Here is a 26,813-nt window from a genome sequence, read left to right as displayed (position 1 = left end):
AGTAGCGGGGGAGGGGAATAAGCTAAACTGGTGGCAGCACCGCACAAGCCTGAGTGAGAGATGGCTGGAGCTGCAGGGCTGTCAGGGCTCAGCGGAAGCGCCAGGATCAACGCTGGAGCTCGGCGCTGCTCCTGGCGCTTCTGCTGAGCCCAGAAGAAGCACCAATCAGCTGGAATGTTGCAGCATCTCCAGGGTCTTGTGATTTACATTCAGATGCTTGGCAACTGATTCATATTTATGACGGTCACAGTGTCCCAGGGTCATGTGAAGTGACCAAAACCTGCTGCAACCACCCAGCAGACGGGGGGAATAAAAGCCAAACACCCCCCACCCCACCCCTGCTGCCAATCCTCAACAGAAATGCTCACAACAATGGAAACCTCGGACAGGAGGAAGAGCGCGGTCAGGCGGACAGGCAGGTGTCTTGCTTGGCTGTGGCTTGGGGGACACTTTTTTCAGTGCCATTGTAACTTCGAACAGTCACTAAGCGAACTGTTGTAAGTCGAGGACTACATGTACTTTATCACTTTTTTCTTTTTTGGGGGGGTCATCAAGTTTTTGACACATTGCTAGGTGACTGGTGGTACTCGGATGTTGCCATATTCTAAAAGTGGTACAATGGGTGAAAAGGTTGAAAAGCCCTGTCCTAGATGACCTGGATGACTGAGAATCTCCATAGAAATTTAGCTATGTACTTTGGGATGAACACCCTTCAAATGATATGAACGGATTTCCAGAAAAATTGCAGAATACAGGAACCATTTGCCCTTCAGACAACGTAGACCCACCCCCAACAGCCTACGCCAGTCTTCAACAGTGAAGGGACCCAGGGCAGAATACATCCTGCAGAAGGCACAGCTCCGCCACACAGTCGTTTCAGCAGTTCCAAGAAGGCTCCACACCCATTGGCACTACTCAGGTCACCCTGAGGACACAGACAAGCCCTCAAGAATCTCTAAAAGTGTTTGTCAACCTTGGCAATTTTAAGGCATGTGGACTTCAACTCCCAGAATTCCACAGCCAGCAATGCTGGCTGTGGAATTCTGGGAGTTGAAGTCCACATGCCTTAAAATTGTCAAGGTTGACAAACACTGCAAGAAGGCAAATGACCAGCTGTCTGCAAGGAATCTATTCCCCACCACCCAGGCAGAGCTGGAGAAGCTTCTTGGATGAGGATTGAAAGGTCTTCAAAGAAAAACTCAAGAAAGTCCAGTTGCCTCTTGAAAAAGCGCTTTGGGGTCTGAGGAATGTTGTGAAATGCCATTTTGTGTGTCTCCTCTGGGCATCCTGTCCAAGGAAGTCATCCCGGCATTCAGGAGAAGGAGAGATGTGCAAGGAGAATGATGAGGGTGTGGGGTACCCAAGATATAGTAGATGTGGGAGAGGGATGAGGTCCTTCATTGTGGGGGGAGGGGGGAGTGCGCAGCTGTGCAGATGAGCAAAGAGGAGAAATTGAAAAGTGCTGTGTCCACGCAGCCTGGCCAGGTTGTCTTGCCAGATGTGTTTTGCACTATGGTTTTCATCCTCCTTGGCCATTAGCCATGCTGACTGCACCGATTAGAGTCTTCATAATATCAGAGCATCACAAGGCTCAGTGCCTCTGAATTATGCCGAGCTGGACAAAAAAAACCTGCCTCTGACATCTGTTTCTTGGTTTGAATGCAACGAAGGATGTGAAATTTGAGTTGAGTAACATCTTGAGAATCTGCTTTCACTCATGGAGCTGAAGGCCCTCAACATTTTCTCACTGCCACAGCCAGGGAGGGGGTGATGTGAAATCATTTCGGGAAAGCTCCAGGAATTTGAGTGTGGACCTGCGCTCAGGTTTTCGTGACCTGGTCCGAGGCTCTAAAACTGTCTTCTCCATTATGCTGTGCACATGTGACTTCAGTCCCCCTCCCCCAGTCCCAGGTAGGACAAGGAGGTTCAGCCCAGATAGTCATAAGGAAACCAAGCCAAGCATCACATCAGCCGTCATGTCGCTCATTTCTGTTGTGTACTAAAGAGGTAGAAAGAATATTCCACCTTTGATGGTAGATGCCAAGTTCAACAATCTTTGGTGCAGTGCTTCTCAACCATGGCAGCTTGAAGATGTTTGGGGAATTCTGGGAGCTGAGGTCCACCCAACTTGACATCTAAAATCACCTAATTTTTTTTATGCCCCTGCTTCTAGGTCCAAACCAGCTGCCAACTTACCCATGTCAAAGACCTCCTGAGTGGCTCTGCTCAGCCTCTCGTTGAGAAAAGCACACAGTGAAATGAGGGGAATTAGACGGGCCTTGTTCAGATGGTCCATGGATGTCCTTGAGAGTTGGGTTGATGATGGCATCCAAGTTAGTTATCATTTCTGGAAGATCTTCCAATGATGTGGAGCCCCAGAATCCATGTCACTTGAAAACACTTAAGAGTCCTGATTTCCAGACCTGTCCGTGGTTCTGAAAATGGTAAAAAGTGATAGAAGAGAATCTCTGTAGCTCTGGATTGAACTCTGGATGCTCTCTGAGCTGGGTTGTTTCCTTGCAGACGTTTCATGACCCAACCAGGGAACATCATCAATGCCAGAAAGGCGGGGGGGGAGGGGACTGGTCTCTATTGATACACAGTGGCTTGCCTTGTCAGTGTTGATGGGAGTGTGGTTTTCTCCTTGCTGACTCCTTGATGAGGCTGTTGTCTAGGGCTCCATTGATGGTCTGATGGCAATGCCGATTTAACACCCAGCTCTACTCCGGAGATGGGCATTGAAGCCTACATGGCTTAGAACCCACCCAACCGTTTTGCCTGGAGCCACCGCATTCTGCAGGGTGGGAACCCAGAACGGCTTTCCCGGGATTCCTTCTGGACCCCCCAGGCCAAGGACCCTGGACCCATTCCTCTCCCCCCCCCCGTGTAAGACCAGTCAGGAAGGACACCAGAAAGCCCAAACTCTGCCAACAGACATCGGAGCCCCCCCCCCAATGGCCAGAAGAGGCCCCGGAGCCCCGAAGGCGTCCCAGCCGGGAGCAAGGGAGCCCGGGCGCATCCGGGCCGTCCCCTTCCCACCTGCCACGCGCAGGGCACGTGTGAACGGCCCAGCAGGAAGCGGAATCCCAGCGGGGGCGGGCGGGAAAGGTGGGAGCGCGGGCGGCGGCGGCGGCGCGGGCGAGCGGAGCCCCGGGGAGGAGGAGGAGGAGGAGGAGGAGAGGGGGGGCTCCGGGCGGGCGGGGCGGGAGGCGCGCGACGCAGGGCGGGCGGCGGCGGCGGCGGATGCCTGGAAATCCCCCTTGATGGTTGCATGCAGCGGCTGGAGCGGCTCTGGCGGCGGCGGGGACGCGGCGGGGACCGGGGGGGCGACGGGTCCGACGGCTCTGGCGGGGGCGGCGGAGGCGGCGGCGGCGGAGGCGGCGGCACGATGAAGTACCAGAAGTACCTGACGGTGCTGCAGATGGCCATCGGGGTGACCGCCTCCAACCGGGGCAGCCTCCTGCCCTTAAAGAGGAGGCTCTGGTGAGTCGGAGGAGCCCCGGACGCCCCCGCCCGGGCGGCTGCGGGGGCTGCGGCGGGGCCCCGGGGGGCGGGGGGGGCGAGGGCCCGCCTGCTGACCTCCGCCCTTCCCGGCGGCGTCGCCTTGCCTGGCCTGCCTCTCCCCCCCCCGCCCTCCCCGCCAATCCCGGCTGGAGCGCCGCGATACACGCGCCGAGCTGGCTGCTCGCGGTCCCGGAGGAGCCCCCGGGGACCCTGCGGGAGGGGTGGGGGGCTCGGAGAAGGCCCCCCGTGCCCGGATCGCCCAGTGCCTGCGACCGCCGCCTTGCCCTCCCCCGGCTCCCTCCCCGCAGCCGGCGCTCGGGAGCCAGAGATGCCGGCGCGGAGCATCCTCGCCGCGGCCGCCACGGGACCCCCCTCCCTCCAACGGGCCCGGGGCTTGCTCTGGACCGGAGGGGCCTCGCAGACCCTCCGCCCGTCTCCCCCGAGGCGGCGCGGCTTAGATCGGAACTACCGCCGCGGGGGCTTCGGGAGGCTGCGGAGCTCCGTGCCCAGGAAGGCCCAGGCGGCCCTTCCCTGCCGAAGCCTGGCTGGAGCCTCCTCCGGTTGCCAGCTGCTGGGGAGGCCGCTTGGCTCCTCTGTTCGCAGCTCTTCTCCGGGCAGGAGAGCCCCGGCTTCCGTGGGCATGGGGGGGGGGTCCTGGAGTGGCGTGGATGGCAAAGGCACCCCGAAGGGTGGCTGTCACTAGCTTCGTCCTCAGAGGTTGGGTTAAAGTCCAGGGCAATCTCCAAGGCTTTGCCAGTTAGTATCGGTTGAAGGAGCAGAGGATGATGGGAGCAGTGGTCCCAGTGGTCCAGGCCAGGTGCCCTCCTCCCCGCTTCCTCCTCTGCACTGTGGAGGGGACTTTGTAGCAGGCCAAGGCCAGCTCAGTGGTTTTCTTCTCTCTTTGGAGAAAGATTTTCCACCCATAGTTTAGTTGGGATCTTGAGCCTTGCAGGAGGGTCTGCAGCTGAGGTCGCCCCCCCACCCCTCGAGCAGTGCAGGGGGGGTGTGGTGGTGCCCAGGATGACTGAGAAGGAGTTAAAAAAAAAAAACCCAGAGAAATGCTTATAATTCAGTCAGTAGCACCTTCTTCTTTCTTTCTTTCCCCTTCTTCAGAGGCCTAGTAGTGTCACATCACCTCTCCCTTGTTCTTCCTACAGAGGATGAGCAAAAGAGAAATACCTGGAGCCCCTCTTGTTTTATTTAATTAATTTATATCCTGCCTTTGTTATATTTATTAACTCAAAGGCCGGGAACATATCTAGTACCCCCTTCTCCTTCTATGTGGTCCAATAAGGCTCTGGACATGTAAACCGCCTTCTTCTTCCAGGCAATGCGCTCCCCACTCCCCCAGGCCTGGCTTTATTTTTTTTTTAACCTTCTAGCAATCCAGTTAAATTATTTGAGAAGAATTGGAACCAATGGGCTGTGCAGGTAAGGAATCTCATCAGATCCCCCTTAAGATGTTTATATGGTAGAGATCAGGGATGTCCAGCCTTGGTAGCTTTAAGACTTGTGGACTTCAACTCCCAGAATTCCCCAGCCCGCATGGGGAATTCTGGGAGTTGAAGTCCACAGGTATTAAAGTTGGACACCCCTGGGGTAGCCTTTTGTCAACAGAAGAATTGGGATGGTTCTTCCCGTGAAAAGTGATTGGCAGGAAAAGTTACAGTATTGTAATTGTTGCTTGAAATGTGCAGGAAAATTGAGATGATACTTGATTTTGCCCCAGTCAATGTCTTCCCATCTCTTGTACTTACAAAAAGGTTTGAAAGTTAAGGGGCAGGTGGGGAAAAAGAGCATTAAATAGTTTCAGATTTGGTGACTTTTTCAAAGTTTGTCATCTTTGGAGGAACTTTTGAGTCAGGCTGTAGTGTAGTGCTGTGATTTCCTGGACGGTGAGAATTTAGGACAGAAACAATAGAGAATCAGCTCTCTCAGTTTTTGCATTGATGTGGTTTGTTGGAATTGATCTGTTGTTGTTATGAAGGGCCAGATGTGTTTAAATGATATCCTATTTGCTACCTATGTTTAAAAAGTCCATCCACGGAAGGCATGCAAGATGGCCTTACATCTGCAATGAGAAAAAGAATCTGAAAGTTATATTCCCTAAATTCAACTGAACATCTTTCTGAACAAAACTCATTATTATTGCTGTTTGGTCCAGTTTTGGTGGGTTTATTTCATGCCCATGTTTCTTTAGGCAGGATATGTATGTATGTATGTATGTATGTATGTATGTACAATATGAGGTTGCATGTTTGGTCATTTTTCTCACTAGTCTTGCCTTTTTTCATGTCATTTTTCTCTGTAAGACTCTTTCTTTTAAAGACCAATTATCCTCAAAACCAGTGGAACAGATACTGCCCAGGGCAGGGATAGGCAACCTTGGCTCTTTTATGACGCGTGGACTTCCACTCCCAGAATTCCCGAGCCAGCCATGCTGAGGGGAAAGGAGAGGTTTCCAAGCTGAGCCATGCTGGCTCAGGAATTCTGGGAGTTGAAGTCCATGAGTCATAAAAGAGCCAAGGTTGACTACCCCTGGCCCAGGGGATAAGAGGCTTCATGGTGTCTTAGGTTTATTAGAACTAATTTAAGTAGCATTTTTATAGAACAGCAAGAATTGATCAACGTAAAATCTCCAGGGCTTAGCTAAAAAAATAGTGCAAGCTTTATTTATCGGCAAAATGCCCTTTGGGAACACATTGATAAAATGTTCTCACCACACACACACACACCATCTTACATTATGAAAAGAGATGGTGAGCTTTTAAAGTTAAAATTGTAGTTTCTGATGGAAGATTTAGTTTATGAAGGTTGTTTTGAGTTTTATGAGCAACATGATATTACTGGGATAGGAAAATGCAGGAGGAGGCCAGGCCTTTGATTTACTAGGTGTTCCCCAGTTCCTTAAAATGCTAGCACTAATAAAATAAGTCACACAGTAAAATTAAAAATAAAGATTTAAAATACTTAGGCTTTGTTGGGGCAGATAATCCTTTTGAATCCAGTTAAATGAAGGTAACAGCTATGGTTTGGCTCCCCCAGTGGAACATCTGCCTGTCTATTTCCCTCCAATCCAAGCAGACATTGAAAGTTTTATTAATCAAGGGATGGTGGGGGTTTTTATCTTGAGGATCACTCTCAGGTGACATGGGACAATCTCATTTTTCATTTGGGCTACCAGCATTAAAACTGTGGGCAAAAGGAAAGGTATTTAAGAAGAAAATGGAGGGATGGGTCTTCAAATTGAGTCTCAGGCACAGGGTTTTTTTTTATTTCTTTAGAAAATGTATATCGCTGCTGCCTATTCGCACATGGTGAATATCCTATTTTCATATGTTGGAAAGGGTCTTCCACTTGGCATGTTAAAGGACCCCAAAAGACAAAGATCTATCTCAATGAGTGCTTATAGCCCCTAACAGTACTAGCCATCATCATCTAATTTAGATATGGCCCACCTCACTGTCCAAGTGATCAGGGCAGTGTGCCAGACCCCTTCGTTTTTCTGGGCCTTGTCACAGAATCTTAGAAGTCCAAACTCCCAGCAAAAACAATCGTGGCAGATGATTTTCTGTCCTTCATTAAATCTCCCCCTCTCCATGCACTGACAATGGGGAAAAAAGCCCACTAGAGGCCAGGTGGACTTTGCTATCCCAAACACATCTGCTCCATCTCCTGCCCAGCAGCCTTTCAGATGCTGAAAAATGACAGTCCTGTCTCCTCTTCACCTTGTCCTCTCCAACCTTTCCCTGCTGGGGTTTGGCTTCCATACCCGTCTCTACCTCTGCTTTTTTGACCTTAGTAAGAGGTTGTATCTTATCCCAGGTTCCTGCACACCTTGGCCCATAACATGGACCACATTTCCTATCGCACCGATACAAACCTTAGAAATCTTGTTCTCCAGCTTGGCGTCCTCCAGCTGTGGTTGAATGGCAACTCCAGTTCACCTGGCTTTGCTCGGAGACCACACTGCCCACCAACGATGGGTAGTTTTGTCCAAATGGGTCTAATTCAAGAGTTGAAGTTCACACATCTTCAACTTGCCAAGGCTGAGAAATGCTGGTCTAATTGTTCTTCTGCCACCTTTCCCCAAACCATACTGTATATCCCTGAAAGCGTGTCATCTCTGAGTGAAATGTGATATGCTTGGCACACGCGTTCCATTAATTGCACCTCCATTATGGAACATTCAGCTTGAGATTTCAATAAATGCCATCTGCGATATGCAGTTTAAGCTTCTCCCAGCTTGGTCATTTTATTTACCAAGCAATTAGTCTTTTAATTTGGGCTTCCCTCTTCAGTTTGACCTTGAATGGTTGGAGATCGAACGATAGTATTAATTCTTGGCACAGGGAACAAACTTGTTAATGATACTCTTCTTCTGAGTTTTTCTCCCCCCCCCCCTTTGCAGTAAGAAAGGACCTAAGGTGATTAAAGGCCTGGAGACTAAAACATATGAAGAATGTTGCAGGAATTGTGTATGGCTAGTCTAGAGAAAAGGACTAGGGGGGACATGATAGCAATCTTCCAGTTTTTGAGGGGCTGTCACAAAGAAGAAGGGGTCAACTTATTTTCCAAAGCACCAGAAAGCAGGACAAGAAACAATGGATGGAAACTAATCAAGGACAGAAGCAACCTGGAATTAAGCAGAAACTTCCAAACATTAAGAACAATTAACCAGTAGAACAGTTTCCCTCCAGAAGTTGTGAGTGCTCCAACACTGGAAGTTTTTAAGAAGAGACTGGACAGCCTCTGAAATGGTAGGGGGTCTTCTGCTTGAGCAGTGGGTTAGACTGGAAGACCTCCAAGGTCTCTTCCATCTCTGATCGATTGATTGACCACTAAGAAAAGGTGGGAAAATGCTATTTTTCATCCAGATATTTTTCTTTCTTAAATGGGACATTCAGTTTTCCTAGCCATTTTCCCAATATTATTCCCCAGTACTCAGGCTGCACCAATCCACTGCATGTCTTTCAGAAGGTTCCTGCTCTGATACATTGTTTTTCCAAAGCTTTTAAGGATTTGTGCGAATCTCTGATGACTCTTCTCTTTTGCTCCAAGCTGTAGAAGTGACACCTCTACAAACTGTACAGTGGAAATAGAAGGGATTAAATAGAGAGGATTATAGAAGCAAAACGCTAAAATTAGACTATTGGACAGGCAAAGTGATCCAATAAGAATTCTCCTGGCCTCAGGGAGCCCGTCTTGCTGGGGAAAGATTGAGTCCTGGTTGACCGCAGAGGCTAGCTAGAGTGAAGCAATCCCTCCAGGCAGCTGTGTGGTTAGCCAGAAAATCATAGAAACATACAGGACAGCTGTAAGAGATCTGAGAAGTTATCTATTTGCTCCCCTCCCGCTCAATGAAGGATTCACTGGAGCAGTATTTCTCATTCTTGGACACTTGAAGATGAGTGAACTCCAACCCCCAGAATTCCTCAGCCAGCATGCTTGAAGAAGTATGGACTTCAACTGGCTGGGGAATTCTGGGAGTTGAAGTCCACCCAGCTTCATATGGTGAAAGTTGAAAGAAGCACTGTACTGGAGTCATTTAGACAGATGACCACCCAGGCCATCATCCTGGCTACTGTCTCTTTCTTAATCTCCACCATGCTGAAGAAAAGTCCTGCTTCTATATACCTAGAACATCAGCATCTACCAAATCTGCAATGGGAATGCATTGAGAATGTTGTCCCTTTTGTTTGTGACATGAGCACCATCGTGTTCTCATGATAATGAAAAACAATTATGGAACCTTCTCCAGTGAGTGGCTGGAAAACCCATCATCTTTTTCTTGAGGGATTCAGAATGAAGGACCCCAATCATGGTTGAGCCTTCTTGACTTGATCCTCTTGGCTCCATCAGTGAAAAAAAATCTGGCGTTTGATGTGTTGGGGACGGCTGATGAGTTGGGGACAGCTGGGGGATAAAGCTGAGCAAAGGAGGAGGAGGAGGAGGAGGAGGAGGAGGAGGAGGAGGAGGAGGAGAAGAAGAAGAAGAAGAAGAAGAAGAAGAAGAAGAAGAAGAAGAAGAAGAAGAAGAAGAAGAAGAAGAAGAAGAAGAAGAAAAGAAGAAGAAGAAGAAGAAGAAGAAGAAGAAGAAGAAGAAGAAGAAGAAGAAGAAGAAGAAGAAGAAGAAGAAGAAGAAGAAGAAGAAGAAGAAGAAGAAGAAGAAGAAGAAGTTAAATAGATGTGGAGGTCAGATCTGAATAACAACAGCAGTAGGCTGGGGTAATGTGAGAGGCATAATTATCCTTGTTGGCTCCGCACCTAAAATTTTTTTTACTTTTGACTGTGAGCATCTGCCTGCAGAGTTGAAACAGAAGTGGAGGCTGGATATCATCTCCTTGGTCTTATGGTAGAAGGATTGGGAGGAGTGGTAGATTACCACAGCCTATGTCCTTGCTATAACACTTCCTGGCATTTTGTTGTTGACAACTCTCTGTTCTCTGGTGACGTTGGGTGTCCCAGTGTCCCACATCTCAGTGGGAGATGCAGAAAAGACAATCAGTGCAGAAGGGGCTGGAATCCAGCCATGGAACCAAATTGTAGACAGGAGTAGCACAAAATGAGGTTTTCAAGGTCAGCTGGCTTGCAAAGTTCATCATTTATGTTTCTCTCCACAAAGCTCTAGATTCCATTTTTGTGAGCTTGTTCTCACTTCTGATTGTTCTGTTTAGAACATCTTAGAAAGCAACGAAGACACATCACCTGCACAAGTAATCTGTAGTTTTCCTAACAAAGACCAAAACCCAACTTCCCTAATGTTTATTGTATTATTTCCCTACTAAAAAAACATTTTTTCCAAGTTCCTCCTATTCCTTAGCAGCTCTTCTGGCTTCATGAAGGCTGCCTCTTCAAATTTCAGACCTTTTCAAGAAGTTGTCTTCTTAAACCTCACAGAGAAGATGAACTTTGTTCGATTATTTTCCACTTTGTGTCCAGTTACAATTTGTAGGGTTGAACAACAATACCAGCACCATAGGAGGCTACTACAAGCTCTAATAGGCCGTCCCAATGAGAACACATGTGCTAGGTTGTTGTTGTGTGACTATCATGCTTTTATCATTTACCACAGCCCTGTCGTGACATCCGGTGCAAATATATAAGTCAGGTTCGTTGTGGAATGACAACACGATGTATGTGTATCATCTCCGCAGAGACACCGATGACAAGTTTTACCTTTTTTTTAGACCTGCAGAGAAATAGAGAAAAAGCAAGATAAGAAACTGGGCCTTGGTTTCTCTTGTGGAGAAAAAGGATCAATTCTGATCAATGAGATGATGTGGTTCACATGTTTGGCACTGCATCTTCTGCTCTTCTAATTGTCAAACAGCACTGATGACGTTACCTAGTTTGGTGATGAAACGTCTGCAAGAAAGCCATCCAGCTCAGAGAGCATCAAGGACCCCACAATTGTCAAACAACCTGCTGACATCTGAATTCAAAGTGTTATTTCAACTAATACGTTTTAGAATTTAGCTATATGAGACTTCCACATTCTGAATTCTGCATTGTGCCAGAGACAGAACCATTTGGGGAGGGGATATCTGGGATGGAAGAAACCACAGTTCTGAAGCCTCCTGAGATGGTGCCAAAATTGCTGCTTCCTTGCCCTTGACTTCTTTGAAATTCTCACTTTATGTCACTTGAATGAAGTAAGAGTGACATGTGGGAAAAATGTGTTATAAATCTCTTAGTCTAGGGTACATTGGCAGAACCCAAGATTACTTGGCCAGTCTATCCACCTTCTGTTCTCCTAGTCATTGATGCTCCAAGGTAGGATGATGTGGTAGAACATTCCACCCTTGGTGAAAGGAAGACCACCTGCAGGAGAGAGGACTATGTAGTTTCTGTTGATCCTGGGACAGCCTCCTAGGGTCTATAGCAGGTGGGGAATTTTGGGAGTTGAAGTCCATCCATCTTCAAGTTGCTAACATTGAGAAACGCTGGTCTACAGGATTACACCTTGACCTCTGGGATGTATAAAGTCTCCTGCCTTGAGCAGAGGGTTGAACTAGAAGATCCCTTCCAGCCCTGTGATTCTATGATATATCTCCAATGTAGTGTGAATCCAACAAAACTGTTCCTTTTTCCATCTAATTTTAAAAGCAAGATTTTATAAGAAATATTTGTTTTTATCCTTTCCTTATTGAAATAGCCCTTGGGTGTTATTGGAAACTTTGCTGTAAACAGTCAATATTGCCTTTTTAAAAAATTTGGTCGGTTTTGTTGCTTTGAGTTTTGGAGAGGGGAGGGACATCTGATTTGTGTAATTAATGTGCATTCACTTCATTGTCTTGTTGTTAGGTTAACTGCATTGTCAATAGTTGGTTTGGAAAAAAGCTCTTAAATATATTGAGGGGAGCAGCTTTGTGTTCTGTGCAGGTGGCTGGCCAGAAGTTGTGAGCAGGACTTTGTGCTGGTAGAATCATTATCACCACTGGACAATCATTTATCTGAGTTGCAATAAGATCTCCTGGCTTGGGCAGGGGGTTGGATTAGAAGACCTCAAAGGTCCCTTCCAGCCCTAGGATTCTAGGATTCTATGAGACGTAGTTGCTTGATGTCCCCAAACAAACCTGGAATCCTCTGCTAGAAAATGCTCCAACTTCTCCTAGCTTAGTTGGCTTTCCAAGAAGAAGTAGACCATTGGTCAAGAAGGCCATTGGTCAAGGTGGCTACTGACTGCCTCCAGTTGAAAGGGCAAGTGACAGTTTGAGATGGTCATTCATCATGCCTTGTCTGTAGGCTTTCCAAAGCGTATTGGAATGACACACTGTGACATCAGCAGCCTTGTGGCTGATCCAATAGGATTCTCCTTTGGTTTTATGATCCAGAGCTATCCCAAGACAACTCAAGATGACTTTGCTCTATAGCAGAGACAAATGTATCGTGCCTTTAACTGCAATGACCTGGCTTGACCTCTGTTGGCTCTGAAAGGCCCAACATTGCTTGCAAATAGCTGTCCATCATTTTTAGTTCTCGGAGTGCATTGAGGGCCAGAAGGTGCAAAAGTAATAGCATCCTCCTTCTCTCTTGGTGCTTTGGGAAGTAGAACTATAAAATCATATCTGCTAAATTGGGTTCTCCATTACCCTGGTGGCTTTTAAGAAGATAACCTTTGGATAGCAGAGCACACAACTTTCTATCCACCGTCCTGGGAATGTAACAAGAAGTGACGGGCAATGAAGGCATACACTATGGCCTTCAAGTTTTTCCCAGACTTTTGTGTCAGCCTAGACCAGAAACCAGGCATCTTGATTTCTAGGAAAGAATTGTGTTTCCCTCTTTTAATTGAATGCTTAACGTTCAAGTGAAGCTATGTCCTCCCCTCCATCCTCCTATAATTTGTGTGGACTTTTTTTATTTCCCTTGTTCCTTGCCAGAAGGTTGGCATAAATAAAACGAGACTCTTTATGAAGGGAAGAGACGTACATAAAGCATATCAATCACCCTATTAACTTCCCTCTAGGGTGGCATTAGAATTCTTTGGCCGTTGGGACCCAGCATCAATTTCTTTCAGAGAGGTTGTAAATCTGGGCTTTGTACCAGCAGTTTATGCTTATGGATGTGTAAAATGGGTCTGGTGGAACTTCACGAGCTTTGATGGTGTCAGACACAAAAGATCAGAACTACAGTTGAAGGTTCAATTAAACTGATTTATTGCTAAAAGCCACTGCACAGGAATCTTCTCAACTAATGGTTAGCAGCTGCTTGGAGTTATTTAAAGGTCAATGGAATTCAAGAGAGGCTGGATTTAGTTTGCTTGTGGCTACATAGGGATTTTAGGCTGAACCCTCTTTTGACTCCATTCCCAGGTTCTGCAATTTCTCCTATACATGGGATCTTCACCAAGGGTTGCATGTCCTACTTGCTCTATTCTATCTTGTTTCACTATATTTTAATGAGCCACCCTGAATGCATTGTTGAAGCTTTTGCTTACTTCTTTTAAATCATATATCTATACATGATTATAAGATGACTATCCACGGGTGGGGAAGGAAGGGAAAAACCTCCTGCCTTTATGTAAGGAAAGAGACTTGCATCCAGCAGAGTTTTGTAATAGGCAAGTGATAAGGAGAAAAATCTTTATTGCAGTCAATGATCAGTACGTAATAAAACTCAATAATGTAGAACAGATTACATGTATTATGGATGAGTGCAAATCATAAGCTTAACTGGAGGAATCAATCAGTGGACTATGTGTTTTCCATGCGGTATAAAAAAGGTAGCTACCCAACAGGATTGCATGGTTCTCAAAGTAAAAAGGAAGGAAGGAAGGAAGGAAGGAAGGAAGGAAGGAAGGAAGGAAGGAAGGAAGGAAGGAAGGAAGGAAGGAAGGAAAAGGGGAAGAGGAAGACTTCTGGTTTTCTGTTACAATCCTTGCAAATTTAAACTAACCTCTTCCATTTTTCTATGTCTAATTATTATTTTTCCTAAGCATCAAACCCATATATCGTCATATCATTTTTCTCACATTTCATACACACACAAAAAAAAGCCAAAAAGGAGGCAGACTGCTTGTTTCTATATGTACTAGATTGGCAATATTTGTTGTTCTTGCCATATTTGTTGGCCTTACTGAGTGAGTGATTTCATCCTGTCATCATTTGGGGGCCTACTCTAAGATCCAGCAGAAGTGAATGCAGAAGAGGGAGAGCAGGTCTAACCCAACAGGATAAAGCGGGGGGGGGGGAATGTATTTATTCAAAAATAAATTCATTTATTTCTGGGATTTAGACTCAATTTCTGCCCAGATGCAGTCCTGACAGGACATGGAGGTTTCTGCTTTTTAGAAGGAAAGAAGGAAAGAAGGAAGGAAGGAAGGAAGGAAGGAAGGAAGGAAGGAAGGAAGGAAGGAAGGAAGGAAGGAAAGAAAGAAAGAAACCCAGCCTAAAGTGCAGTTTCCCCCCCTCCTTCTCTCTTTCCAGGGTCACCCCCTCTTCCGAAAACCCCAGTGGTTCGAATTGTAGCATCAGCCAGGGGAAGCCTTCCTTAAGAAGGATAAAAGGCCGGATCCATCGGAGCAAAAGTCTGGATAGCCTTGATTTCTGCGAATTCAATGTAAGTATCTGGTTAGTTCTGTTTCTTTCTCCCCTCTGGGGATGGATTCGTGCAGAGCAACAGCTGGATCTCAGTCAGCCGAGATGGGGAACCACGCAGGCGCCTGGAGCAGCCCGGCTGAATGGGGGGCCAGCCTGGCGTTCCTGATGTGCCTGCATACCGGCAAGGCGGCGTCCTCCAAATGAGGGGCGAAAGCTATTTCTGGATTATCCTTGCTGCTTGCAGGAAGAGAAAGTCGGGGCTAGGGAGAGAAAGAAGGGAAAAGAGATCACTGCACCTGGAAAATTAGCCTGGCTTTCTACTTGCAGGGGATGGCTAGGGATAATTGGTATGTCTTTAGACAACTCCAGACCCTTTTGATTTGAACATGTTGTTGTTGGTCGCCCAATCAGACAGATGTTTAAACCAGATTTGGCATTTTTGTCCAGCTGTTTAGTCCTTCCCAAGGATCTGGGATAGGCAGATGTTGTGGCTTGATGGTGTTATAGGTACCATTGCAGGATGTGAGCTGTTCCAAATCAAGCTGCCTTTTGCAATTGACTAATGGTGATTTTGTCAATGCCAATGGTAGTGTTCCAGATGTATTATTATTATTATGGTATATTGCACAGTCTCATCTGATGTTTAGAATGGTTTGGCATTTTTATTCATCTCTTGAGTCCTTCCTGAGGCCCTGGGATAGGAAGACATTGTGGTTTGATGGGGATAAAAGGCTTCGTCGTAGGACGTAAGCTCTTGCAAGTGAAGCTGCCTTTTGCAATTGACTGATGGTTTGTCAATGCTGATGGTGTTTAAGTGATGCTCCGGATGTTTTGGGATTATCTTATTATTATTATCAATTTATTGGCTGCCTAGCTGCAGTGGACTCATGATAATATTGTAAGCCATCCAGAGTTAACCTGTGGTAAGATGGATGGCCAATAAATTTAATAAATAAATAATAACTAGTGAAATAGAAATAATCTTCTTTTCTTACAGAGTTACTGCTGCTGATCGATAATCTGAAATCCTTAGGAAGGTACCATATTGTCAGGAGCTTTGCTTTATGAAACATATACAGTAATAACTGTATGAACAAATTCTATGTTGGCTTTTAAAAGAACTCCTGCCAAACTCATAAAATAGTTCCTTCAGGATAGGCAAAACTTTTTTGTTTCATTTACTTCTTTTCAAGGAACACAAATATATCTAGCCGTTCTTTGTGTTCACATGCCTGAAAGCCATACCCATCTCCAAACATACGTTTTGCAAACTCACAATAATAATAATGCACTACTTTGATGTGGTTGTGGGACTTTGTGTGCTCTGCTCTTCTGATCTGTGACTCTGAAGAATATTTGATTGATTGTGTGCTCTGAGGAAATTAAGCACTGTGCCAGACTAGACAGATCTCATCACAGGAGGTGGACAAAGAGCATTTATCCCACACAAACAATATGGTAAGATGTTGTCAGAATCCAATTATATTTCATCTTTAAATTATCAAATATAGAAACTCCCAATTCTGCCTTCTCTGGATTCTGCCATAAGAGGGAGAGAAGGGGGAGAGCAAAGGGGCTTTATGGCCCTCACTTCCTTCTTTACACTTCAAAGAGCTGAATGTGTGTTTATTGTAACCTCTAAGCGTTAACATATCAAAGAAGGGTAATTGCCTTTCATGTAGTATCTGAAGTCTCCATCCAGACGGAAGAAAGAAGAAAGGAGGTGGAATTGTGATACTTGAAACTATCACTGGAAGGGGGGTTGATTGGGTGGGACTACTGGGGAACCCCTTAAAACCTTGAATGGGAGAGCTTGGACCCCAAGTCCTGTCTAGCATGCCTGCAACCATTTTCTCTTAATAAAGGATTCCTGTTGGAAGAATTATTCCAAGAGTTCTGTCTTCTTAAGATGCAAAGTGGGGTGGGTCCTTACATTAGACAGGACTTGCAAAATTAATCCACCTGGAAGGAAGACCCTTGCCGGGGGATTTTGCAAAAATTTACCATGTCAGACAATGGAGCAAGAGAGGGGGAAAACTCCCTGGAAAGAGAGCCGCTGACCCAGTTGGAACCTTGCCAGATGTTGGGATCCGAGAGGCCAGATTCCTCAGGAGAAGAAGTGGTGGAGACACAGGACCACAAGCCTCGCTGGTCGATGGGCGTTGGAAAGAAAAGTGAGTGGGGAAAGGAATCAAGAAAGGTGACCCTGAGAAGGGGGACCAAGCAACCAGAATGGAAGCAGGAGATGGAGAAATCCCTGCACGCAAGTGAAAAGGGAGGAAGCTGGGCACCGTACTCAGACTGGATCCTAGAGAAAGCTATTGACCTGATGAAGAGAACTCTCAGCTCCCTAAGAGAGGAGAATACTGAACCCTACGGCCGCCCCAGTTCCTGGAGCCGCAAAGGGAGAGACACCGAGGGGGACATGGAACCTGCAACCCCAGGGACATCTACTGATCCAGGAGCTCCCACCCCCTACCGGACCACAGATGGCAATCTGGACGGAAGACACTACCACCCACAACAGAGGCACCGATCCATTCCAAGACGTCCACCGTTGGAAGTGAAATTCAAAGGGGAGCCAACACGCTTGGGGTTTTTCCTAACCCAAGTCCTCAGCTACATGGAGGAATATGGGCAGGATATTCCCAGCGACAAAGCCCGCATCCGGATCGTGCAATCTGCCCTGGATGGACCAGCTGCGGATTGGGTAGTGAACTTGCATGACTCCAATGCCCCAGAACTCAGTAACTTCAACCGTTTCATGTCCTCTTTGAGAAGACGATTTGAAGACCCCCTGGCTGATCGCAAAGCCCGTGAAAGAATAACAACGATGAGGCAGGGCAAACGCCCAGTGGCTGAGTATACACAAGAATTCCGGGCCATTGCCAGCAAACTGAATTGGCCAGAAGACATCCTCCTTGGCCATTTCAAAGACGGACTAAACTATGATCTATATGATGCTTGCCTGCCCCGAGGGGACCCACATCGACTTGAGGAATGGTACGTCTTGGCAGAGGAAGCAGAGATCGACATATTGAAGAGGCACCGCCGAGGAAAACAATGGAGCCGCCCCCCGCCTGAGCTGACACACCAACCGGTGAAATCATTGGATACAGCCAAGAAGCAAATGGGATGTTTCAAGTGCGGAAGAGAAGGGCATCGAGCTGTAGAATGCCGCTCAAAGGCCCCCCAGCACAACCCAGACAGATCCCCAATCAACAAACCCGGAAAGTATTCAGCTAAGCCAAAAGAAACGGCCATGAGAATGATGGAAATTGCAGAAACCCCCACCTCTGCTCACCAAGGGGAAAGGACTCCAGCCTACACCACAGGGCCGGTGGATGCCTCAGATGACAGCTCGGAGGGCGAACCCCTGGTAAGTGGATGCATCACACCCATCTTCAAAACAGTGACTATATTAATCCCCCCCATGCCCGAAGCTGTGAAGGTGAAAGCCTTAATAGACTCTGGCTGTACCCGCTGCCTCATTAGCCCAACACTAGTGGGGAATCTGGGCATCCCATCCAGGAGACTGGAACAACCCATCTCATTTGGCCAGCTAGATGGATCCATAGCAGGGGGGGTGCCAGCTACCCTAGCCACTTTGCCAATACATCTCTCCCTGGGCAACCATGAAGAGGACTTAACGTTTGTGGTGACCCCAGGTATGGAATGCCCAATGATTCTAGGGATGGAATGGTTGAAAAAATGGAACCCCTGGGTAAATTGGAGGACGACAGAAATCAAATTCCCGAAGGGGGACCCTATGGACTTAAAACCCCAAGGGAGGCTACCAGAATCAAGAATAGAAAAAGCATCCATAGGAGAGGAAAAAAGATTAACAGAAATACCAGAGGAATATAGGGACCTTGCTGAAGTCTTCAGTGAGGAGAGGGCGAATGAGCTTCCCCCCCACCGACCCACAGACTGTACCATTGAATTCAAGCCTGGGGCAAAACTCCCGAAGCCCAGATTATACTCCATGAGCCCAAAGGAGAAGGAGGAAATGGAAAGATTTATAAAAAAAAACCTGGAGAGAGGGTTCATTGAGCCAGCCAAGCCTAAAGTGGCTGCCCCGGTCCTTTTTAGAGAGAAGAAGGATGGCTCTTTACGTTTATGCGTGGATTATAGGGCCCTGAATACAATCAGTGAAAGCAACCTATACCCGCTGCCCCTCATGAAAGACATGCTGTCACACCTATCGAAAGGGAAAATTTTTTTCTAAACTAGACTTAAGGGAAGCTTACTATCGAGTGAGAATCAAGGAAGGGGACGAATGGAAGACTGCATTTAACTGCCCCATGGGGTGCTATCAATTCAAAGTCTTGCCATTTGGATTACAAGGGGGCCCTGCAGTCTTTATGCAATTAATCAATGACGTTCTAAGGGAGCACCTGTTTAAGGGGGTCCTTGTTTACTTGGACGACATTCTTATCTTTACCGAAACAAAAGAAGAACACGTCAAACTTGTCAGAGCGGTTTTAAAGAAGCTGCGAGCCGCCCACCTATATGCCAAACTCTCAAAATGCGAATTCCACCAGGAAAGGATAGACTACCTAGGCTATCGCATATCCCCACAGGGCATTGAAATGGACCCAGAGAAGGTCAGAGCAGTATTAGAATGGGCACCACCCCGCACAAGAAAGCAACTACAAAGTTTCCTGGGCTTTGCAAATTTTTACCGCCAATTCATCCCCTCATTTGCACAGATAGCCTTGCCCCTCACTAACTTACTAAAAACGAAGGGAACATCCTCAGTAAAACCTAGCCAGCCACTAACATGGACAATGGAGTGCCAAGCAGCGTTTGAGAGACTAAAGAGACTTTTTTCTGCCGAACCAGTACTAAGGCACCCAGACATGGACAAACCCTTCATAATACAGGCAGATGCAAGTGATGTGGCAGTGGGGGCTGTGCTATTACAAGAAAATGATGATGCAGTATTGCAACCCTGTGCATATACATCCAAGAAACTCACGGAAACAGAACAGCGCTGGCCTGTATGGGAGAAGGAGGCTTATGGGATACGTTGGGCATTACTCACATGGCGACAGTTCCTGGAAGGCAACAAAATCCCCTTCCAGGTGTGGACTGATCACAAAAATTTGGAAGCCCTGAAAACTTCCAGGAAACTCAATCCCAAACAAGCCCGCTGGTCCCAGCATTTTCACCAATTCCAATTTAAGCTCAAACATTTACCAGGAAGAAAGAACTTCCTGGCAGATGCACTATCTCGCATGCCCCAATATAACAGCGCACGAACCACAGACTCTAGACCAATAATGGCAGAGTCACAACTGGCAGCACCAGTAACCACAAGAACCCAAGCCAAATTAAAACCACAACTGGACAGCCAAACTGGAATTGAATTCAGAAAAAGTTTGGAAACAGATGATTGGTTCCAGAAAAACAAAAATGTGTGCACAATGAAAGACGGGTTGCCTTGGATAGGGGAAAAGTTATATATACCAACAACTCAAAGAGTAACTTTCATGCACCTTTGCCATGACACAAAATCAGCAGGGCATTTTGGATTTGTAAAAACTTTACATTTAATTAAACGGCAATTTTGGTGGCCATCCATGAAAAAGGACATTGAAAGTTATATAGCCAGTTGTCCAAAATGTGCCACGGCAAAGAGGTTGCAAGGGAAAGTGCCAGGACTATTGCAAACAGTGGCAAGTCCCTCAGCCCCCTGGAGAGAAATAGCCATGGATTTTATAGTGGAATTGCCAGAAAGCAATGGGAATACTGTGGTCTGGACGGTCACGGACTTGTTTTCCAAACAGGTGCACTTTATCCCTTGCCAAAAGATTCCCACTGCAAAACTTTTCATCCAACACATTTACAGATTGCATGGGGCACCCCAACGCATCATCTCTGACAGGGGGGTGCAATTTACGTCTGCATTTTGGAAGGAATTTTTATCCCTCTTAGGAACCACTCAGGGACTGACATCTAGCCACCACCCTCAAGGAAATGGGGGGGCTGAAAAAATGAACTCCGTACTTAAGCAATATTTAAGATGTTTTCTTAGTTTCCAGCAGACCGAGTGGGCGGACTTACTCCCCTTTGCAGAAGTTGCCTACAATAATGCAGTCCACTCCAGCACAGGTTACACTCCTTTTCAAATAGCCACCGGTCAAAGTTTCAACCCCATGCCAGAATTAACCCCAAACGAACCAACGATCCCCTCGCTGAAAGAATGGATGGAAAAATTACAAAACACCTGGCCAATAGTCAGAAAAGCACTAGATGAAGCTAGGCAGGCTTACAAAACACAAGCCGATAAAAAAAGGGTTGAGCCTACACCATTCATTATAGGAGAGATGGTGTACTTATCTACAAAATACCTAAAGTCCCTACAGCCCTGTAAAAAACTTGGACCAAAATACATAGGACCTTTTCCAATTAAAAGAATCATAAATCCAGTAACAGTAGAATTAGAGTTACCCAAAAATCTCAGGCAAATACACCCAATTTTTCATTGCAGCTTGCTGAAAAGAGAGCATCAGTCACCTCTACGGCCAAAAATCCCCCCCCCACCACCTCCAATCATGGTGGAGGGTGAACAACACTTCGAAATAAAGGAAGTCCTTGACTCTAGGAGATATCATGGAGCAACTCAGTACCTAGTTGCCTGGAAACACCTCCCTCCCTCACAAAATGAGTGGGTCCATAAACGTCATGTCAGAGCCCCGAAGCTATTGAAGAAGTTTCACACAGAGTATCCTAACAAGCCTAACTAAAATTTTTACTTGCGTTTTCTTTCAGGTGGATCTCTCTTATTGTTAAGAGGGGCCGGATGTCAGAATCCAATTATATTTCATCTTTAAATTATCAAATATAGAAACTCCCAATTCTGCCTTCTCTGGATTCTGCCATAAGAGGGAGAGAAGGGGGAGAGCAAAGGGGCTTTATGGCCCTCACTTCCTTCTTTACACTTCAAAGAGCTGAATGTGTGTTTATTGTAACCTCTAAGCGTTAACATATCAAAGAAGGGTAATTGCCTTTCATGTAGTATCTGAAGTCTCCATCCAGACGGAAGAAAGAAGAAAGGAGGTGGAATTGTGATACTTGAAACTATCACTGGAAGGGGGGTTGATTGGGTGGGACTACTGGGGAACCCCTTAAAACCTTGAATGGGAGAGCTTGGACCCCAAGTCCTGTCTAGCATGCCTGCAACCATTTTCTCTTAATAAAGGATTCCTGTTGGAAGAATTATTCCAAGAGTTCTGTCTTCTTAAGATGCAAAGTGGGGTGGGTCCTTACAGATGTAACTTCCAGAAGCCCATACTGGATTGGTTGTCACCTGAATCAACAAGGATCACACTAGGTGTTGGAGTGACTAGTGGACTACGGGACTCAAGACTGTTGATAGAGCATCTGGGCCCAGAGGCTGCAGGACGACAGGATGAAAAGTCACCTCCCCTTTGCAAATATACAAAACCTGAATGATTTGCTATTAAGATCAAGTCCAGTGAAAAGAGGACAAAATCACCATCAGTCAATTGCAAAAGGCAGCTTGATTTGGAACAGCTTCTATCCTGCGACAGTATCTTTAACCCTATGAAGCAACATCTGCCTCTCTCAGGCCCTTAGGAAGGCCTTGGGAGGGGGACAAAACTGCCACATCCAGCCTGAACATCTGGCTGATTTTGCCACCAACCCTACTAATAATATATGCTGACTCCCAGCGACTCTGGTTGGTTTACAAATAATTAGAAGCATTGAAAAACCAAGTAACCATACAACACCCCCCCACATACACACACAAAACCAAGGAACAGATAGATTTTCCCATTGTGCATTTATTTTTTGATCAGAGAAGGACGTTAACTTAAATGTTTTGCATTTCAAGTTCATTTGGGAAGTGAGAAAGAGCTTGGATCCAAAGAAATTTATACCCTTTGGGAAATTGGCAAAAGGAAACGGTACCTGGGGGTTCTTCTCCCCCACTTCCCACATAAAGGTATATTTAAATAAAACAAAATTGGGAAAATGTGAACCAGAATGTGATCCTGATCTCAGAATTCAAAAGTGGCTTCTCAGGAAAAGCTCACTCAGTTTTCGGATGGTGTGTGGGGGACGGTTACTGCTAAACAGGCCTGAACAGCAGCAATTTTAGGAGATAATTTTTGCTTGCAAGTTTTGCTGTTGGGTTTCTGGTGAGCTGCACTGGGGCCTCGGCACACCGGAGTGGTGGAAGTGGGCAGCTGAGCTCCTGGTTTTGAAAGGTTTCCCCTGTTTGGTGGTCCAAGCTGGTAGGACTGGGGCTGCCTCTGTCCGAAGGTTGTCTTCTGAGATAGTCTTTGCAAACTTCCTGGTCTGGTGGAGACCTCTGGGGTGGCCTTGGTTGGGGGAGTGGTGGCTGGTGGAGTTTGGGGAAACAGAGGGGGTCACTTCGGCTGAGACTTTGGCTGCTAATGTAGAGGTTGGATATCGAATCACGTCACTCACTCAGATTGTTTGAATTAAATGCCACTCCTGGAATCTGTGGACACCTCTGGCTGGCCTTCTCAGCAACAGCACAAGGGTTGATGTTGCTCATTTCTGAGATGTGAGCGATGATGATGATGATGATGATGATGATGATGATGATGATGGCTTTAGATTTCCAGACTAGTCAGATTTTCTCAAATCGCCTACCTGATCTTTGCTGCTTACAGGTTATCTGGCAGGTGACAGTTAATGACTTGGACTTTCTTTCAGTGGGAAACATTGCCCCCTCCCCAAAACCAAGGGAAAGGTAGTTAAGGGTTAATAAACTTCAAAGGACTTTAAAGATTCAAACAAAGCAATCTCGCTTTTTTTTATTCTTCAAGTTTTAAATAAGCGCATGCTTTAACTGCAGGTATTTGGTGCTTTGCCGTTAATTAGAATTCAGTGGCACATTTTAAAAGTCTAAAAATACAATCTCTCTGTTAGAAAGGGGGAGAGAGATTTTTTTTCCCTTGGCAACTGCGTGGACAAATATGTTACTGTGAATTATAAACCTGGATAGTTTATTTTCAGCTCCACCTGCCTCTGATTAAACTTATGAACCTGATTTAATGGAGGGCAATAGTCTCCTGCTGGCCCCGTTTGTTTTATCTCTCGTGGAATGACAGAAATGAGTTTTGTTTTGTTTTTTTCACTAGGATGGTTCTGCCATTGCAAAGTGCCGGGGCTTCGTAGTTAACTCGGCAAGTTATTGGTGAAAACCACGAATAAATGCTTTTATAGGTCCATTTCAGGTTCCAGAGAATGTAGTTTGATTGCACCAGGCTAACTGGGAATTGCAAAGCTGGTACTTTCTCTGTGTTGCAGGTCCTGGATGAATCTTATCTTAGCCAAGAGCTGATGGCTGGACAAGTCTGTTTTGATGGTTCTCTGCCATCCGGGAAGATCTGTGCAGGGTGTCCAGCCATCAGAACAGGCTCAAGCGAGGAAGCATGGACTACCCAGAATTCAATGAGGTGTCTTAATGTGAGACTTAGGCATAAAGTGGAACTAGGACCTCTAGATCCCCTTGGTCACTGAGTTCCTTAAGGTGAACTTCTTTAGACGTTGCTAGCCAGATTGCGCCGTTTTTTAAAAAAATAAAAATCCAAGAACAGCCGCTGTTTTAAGCCCCTTGGTTATTCTTGAAACAGGAGTCCTTTCTAAAGAAAAAAATGTCGGGGCTTTGCATTAATAAGCAAGGCCCAATTTGCAGCATGAATGCAGAGGGGATTCCAGTTGCTTTGTGTCAAGTACAATAAAAGCACACACAATGGTTTAGATCAGAGGTGTCCAATGCTGGCTGGGGAATTCTGGGAGTTGAAGTCCACAAGTCTTAAAGTTGGCAAGGTTGGATATCCCTAGTTTAGATTATCCAGGTACAATAACTCTGATTATCATTATGTGTTTTGGTTTATTTCAGAAGTTGTCCTGAGTCTAGGTACCTAAAAGCAGGAAATCAATCAAGAGCACATCAGTGTGTCAGAAATTCATGGGTATTGTTCTCCTTAGCCTAGTTGGGACCAGCTGCTCAGCCAGTCAGGTGTCATCTGACCCTAGATAATGACCTTTCCTAGACTGGTCATTCCTACTGAATTATGGGGGAAACCAAGTCCCGGGGTGCTTCCTACCCCTAGCTCTGAAAGTGGGTCACAAGTCCTATAGGGCAAGATCCCACAACTGCTGGAATGGAAAAGGCGAACTTTTTCTATCCTGGTTTTATGCCATTTCCAGTCTGGAAAATTTGTTGGAACAGCACAAAACTCTGATATTTTTAAACTTCGCGTTCATTCATTCATTCATTCGTTCGTTCATTCATTCCTGTTCCTCCTCCTCCTCCTCCTCAAAGCTTCTCTTTGTCAACATTGCAGCATCCACCTGAGCTTTGTGGCTTACTATATAATGCTCATCTTTGTAAATTTCTGACCTGAGATGCTCCTTTGAAACTGGCAGCTCACTCTTTACATTTTCTCCTCCATTAAACTCAATTTTGTTGACTCCGTCCTGGTTCTGAATGATGAAACAGCCAGTTGTCAAGAGTCATGACTTCTGAGACTGCTATCCCACCTGTTAGTAACTAAAGAGGGAGGGGGGAGACTAAGATGAGAAATGGGAAGGAGATAAAGCTTCTTTCTTGGAGGAAAATGTCATGATTCATATGTATGTTTGGTCCAGTTTGATGTCCTCCAGAGACAAAGCCATATAGCTTCCACCAGCCTTAGGCAGGAGAAGATCCAGGTCGATAAGGATCCGAGGCTAAACTGCTGGAGGTAGAGACAGGCTGACAACCTCAATTACTTTTTGGAAACTGCTGATGTACTTCCAAGGGTTGACCTTCCAGATGTTAGTCCTGCTGACATTGCTGGACAGCTCCCCTGTTTCCCTCCGAAAGCTGGAACAGCCATGATCTCAGATGGAGAAGGTTGAATGAATGTGGGATCCAAGCAGGAAATACTGACAGGACAAGGAGGGTCTTAGCTGAGGAAATGGAGCAGAAAATTCATTCAGACTTCATAGCACCTTGTGTTAGTATTTCCTGAAAGAGGCTCTGCTGAGTCCTTGAAATCTCACGTATTCCTTGTACTTCTCCTGTCCTTTTCTCCCGTGCCTCCTTCCCTGGAAGTGAATCACCTCTTCTCTGTTTTATTAGAAAGAGCAAATTAGAATTTATTTTCATGCATCCTGGCAGGTTGATGGGGGGGGGAGGAAGAGGAAACGTGCAGAACGGGCTACAGTTACATGTCTGGGAATAAGAGAGAACTACAAAATAAGAAAAAAGAATCAGAAGACACGGTTGTCTTTTAAAAGAAGAGTTTTATGTGTACAAGCTGTTTGGGAGCTCTAAAATTAAGTGGTCTATAAAAGCAGAAGTATTTATTTGTCCTAATGGAGTGGCAATATCCCCACTTGTTTGTTTAAGTGATGGATCTGTTCTCTCTCTCTCTCTCTCTCTCTCTCTCTCTCTCTCCCTCTCCCTCTCCCTCTCCCTCTCTCCCTCCCTCCCTCCCTCCCTCTCTCTCTCTCTCTCTCTCTCCCCCTTCTCTCTGCTTGCTCCCTGGAGTTTAGGTATAAGATCAATAAATCAAATTTCAGTTTTCATGACCAGGTGGCTAAAAATATAACTTAATCTCTTTTATGTGGATCAGGAATGCTGGTTCAGACGTTACTTGGCTAAGAGAGCAAATGTTATTTAAAAGAAGAGAGGGTTATGGGACTTTCCTTGCATTGTAGAGAAAGTGCTTATGTGTGGTCCTGGGTTGTGCCCGTAATAAATGGCTTTTCTTGTTTTCTTGGGGGGGGGGGTTACACTCTTTTATCTCTTCCTTGCGTAGGCAAAATGTTTGGATTCAGCAGGAGAGCCAGAAAATGTACACTGTAATAAATTCCTTCCTGCTTTGAGTCATGTGTTTACAGATTTCTATATTTTGATTTCCTTGGAAAAGAACACCTTTTCTTCAAAAGTCTCTTGTATCCCTTGCAGAGTCATTTGAGATCAAAGAGCTATTGAAATAAAAATTCATTCGGGCTTTCATAGAATCTATATTAACCCATTGGGTGATGGACAAAGTTGTACAAATCCAGAGATTCATCACACTGGTTAAAATGTCTATTTCTTTGTTGAGGTTCCTGAACTAAGAAATAGCAGTTACAGTATTTTTGAGATCCAGAAAATGTGGATATCTAAAAACTGCACGCTGTAAGCTGATCCTTGTGTCAAGACAAGACTTAAGGAGAAACCGGTGAACTGAACAATCTTTAGCTATAAATATCTTCACCATTT

At 45.9% G+C, this 26,813-nt stretch overlaps 1 protein-coding gene across 11 annotated transcripts in view; it reads left to right on the top strand.

Annotated features, from left to right (window-relative positions):
- Window positions 1-26,813, top strand: part of TJP1 (tight junction protein 1) — a 160,744-nt gene that overhangs the window by 16,270 nt on the left and 117,661 nt on the right. For 7 of the 11 annotated variants that reach the window (XM_039340157.1, XM_039340145.1, XM_039340144.1 and 4 more), the window contains exon 3: window positions 14,435-14,567. In XM_039340157.1, the coding sequence (XP_039196091.1) occupies window positions 14,435-14,567 (133 nt within the window). Of the gene's footprint in view, window positions 1-3,374; window positions 3,484-4,700; window positions 4,936-11,138; window positions 11,159-14,434; window positions 14,568-26,813 lie in introns of those variants that run through there. The other 4 variants (XM_039340155.1, XM_039340149.1, XM_039340148.1 and 1 more) reach the window with 3 other exon arrangements.

The sequence above is a fragment of the Crotalus tigris genome, unplaced genomic scaffold, assembly GCF_016545835.1.
Source record: "Crotalus tigris isolate CLP2741 ecotype Arizona unplaced genomic scaffold, ASM1654583v1 scf7180000017741.1442986301:2390832, whole genome shotgun sequence".
In the NCBI taxonomy this organism is placed as follows: Eukaryota; Metazoa; Chordata; class Lepidosauria; order Squamata; family Viperidae; genus Crotalus; species Crotalus tigris.
The sequence above is the reverse complement of the archived record's forward strand: the minus strand, read 5'-3'. Positions and strand labels throughout refer to the sequence as shown.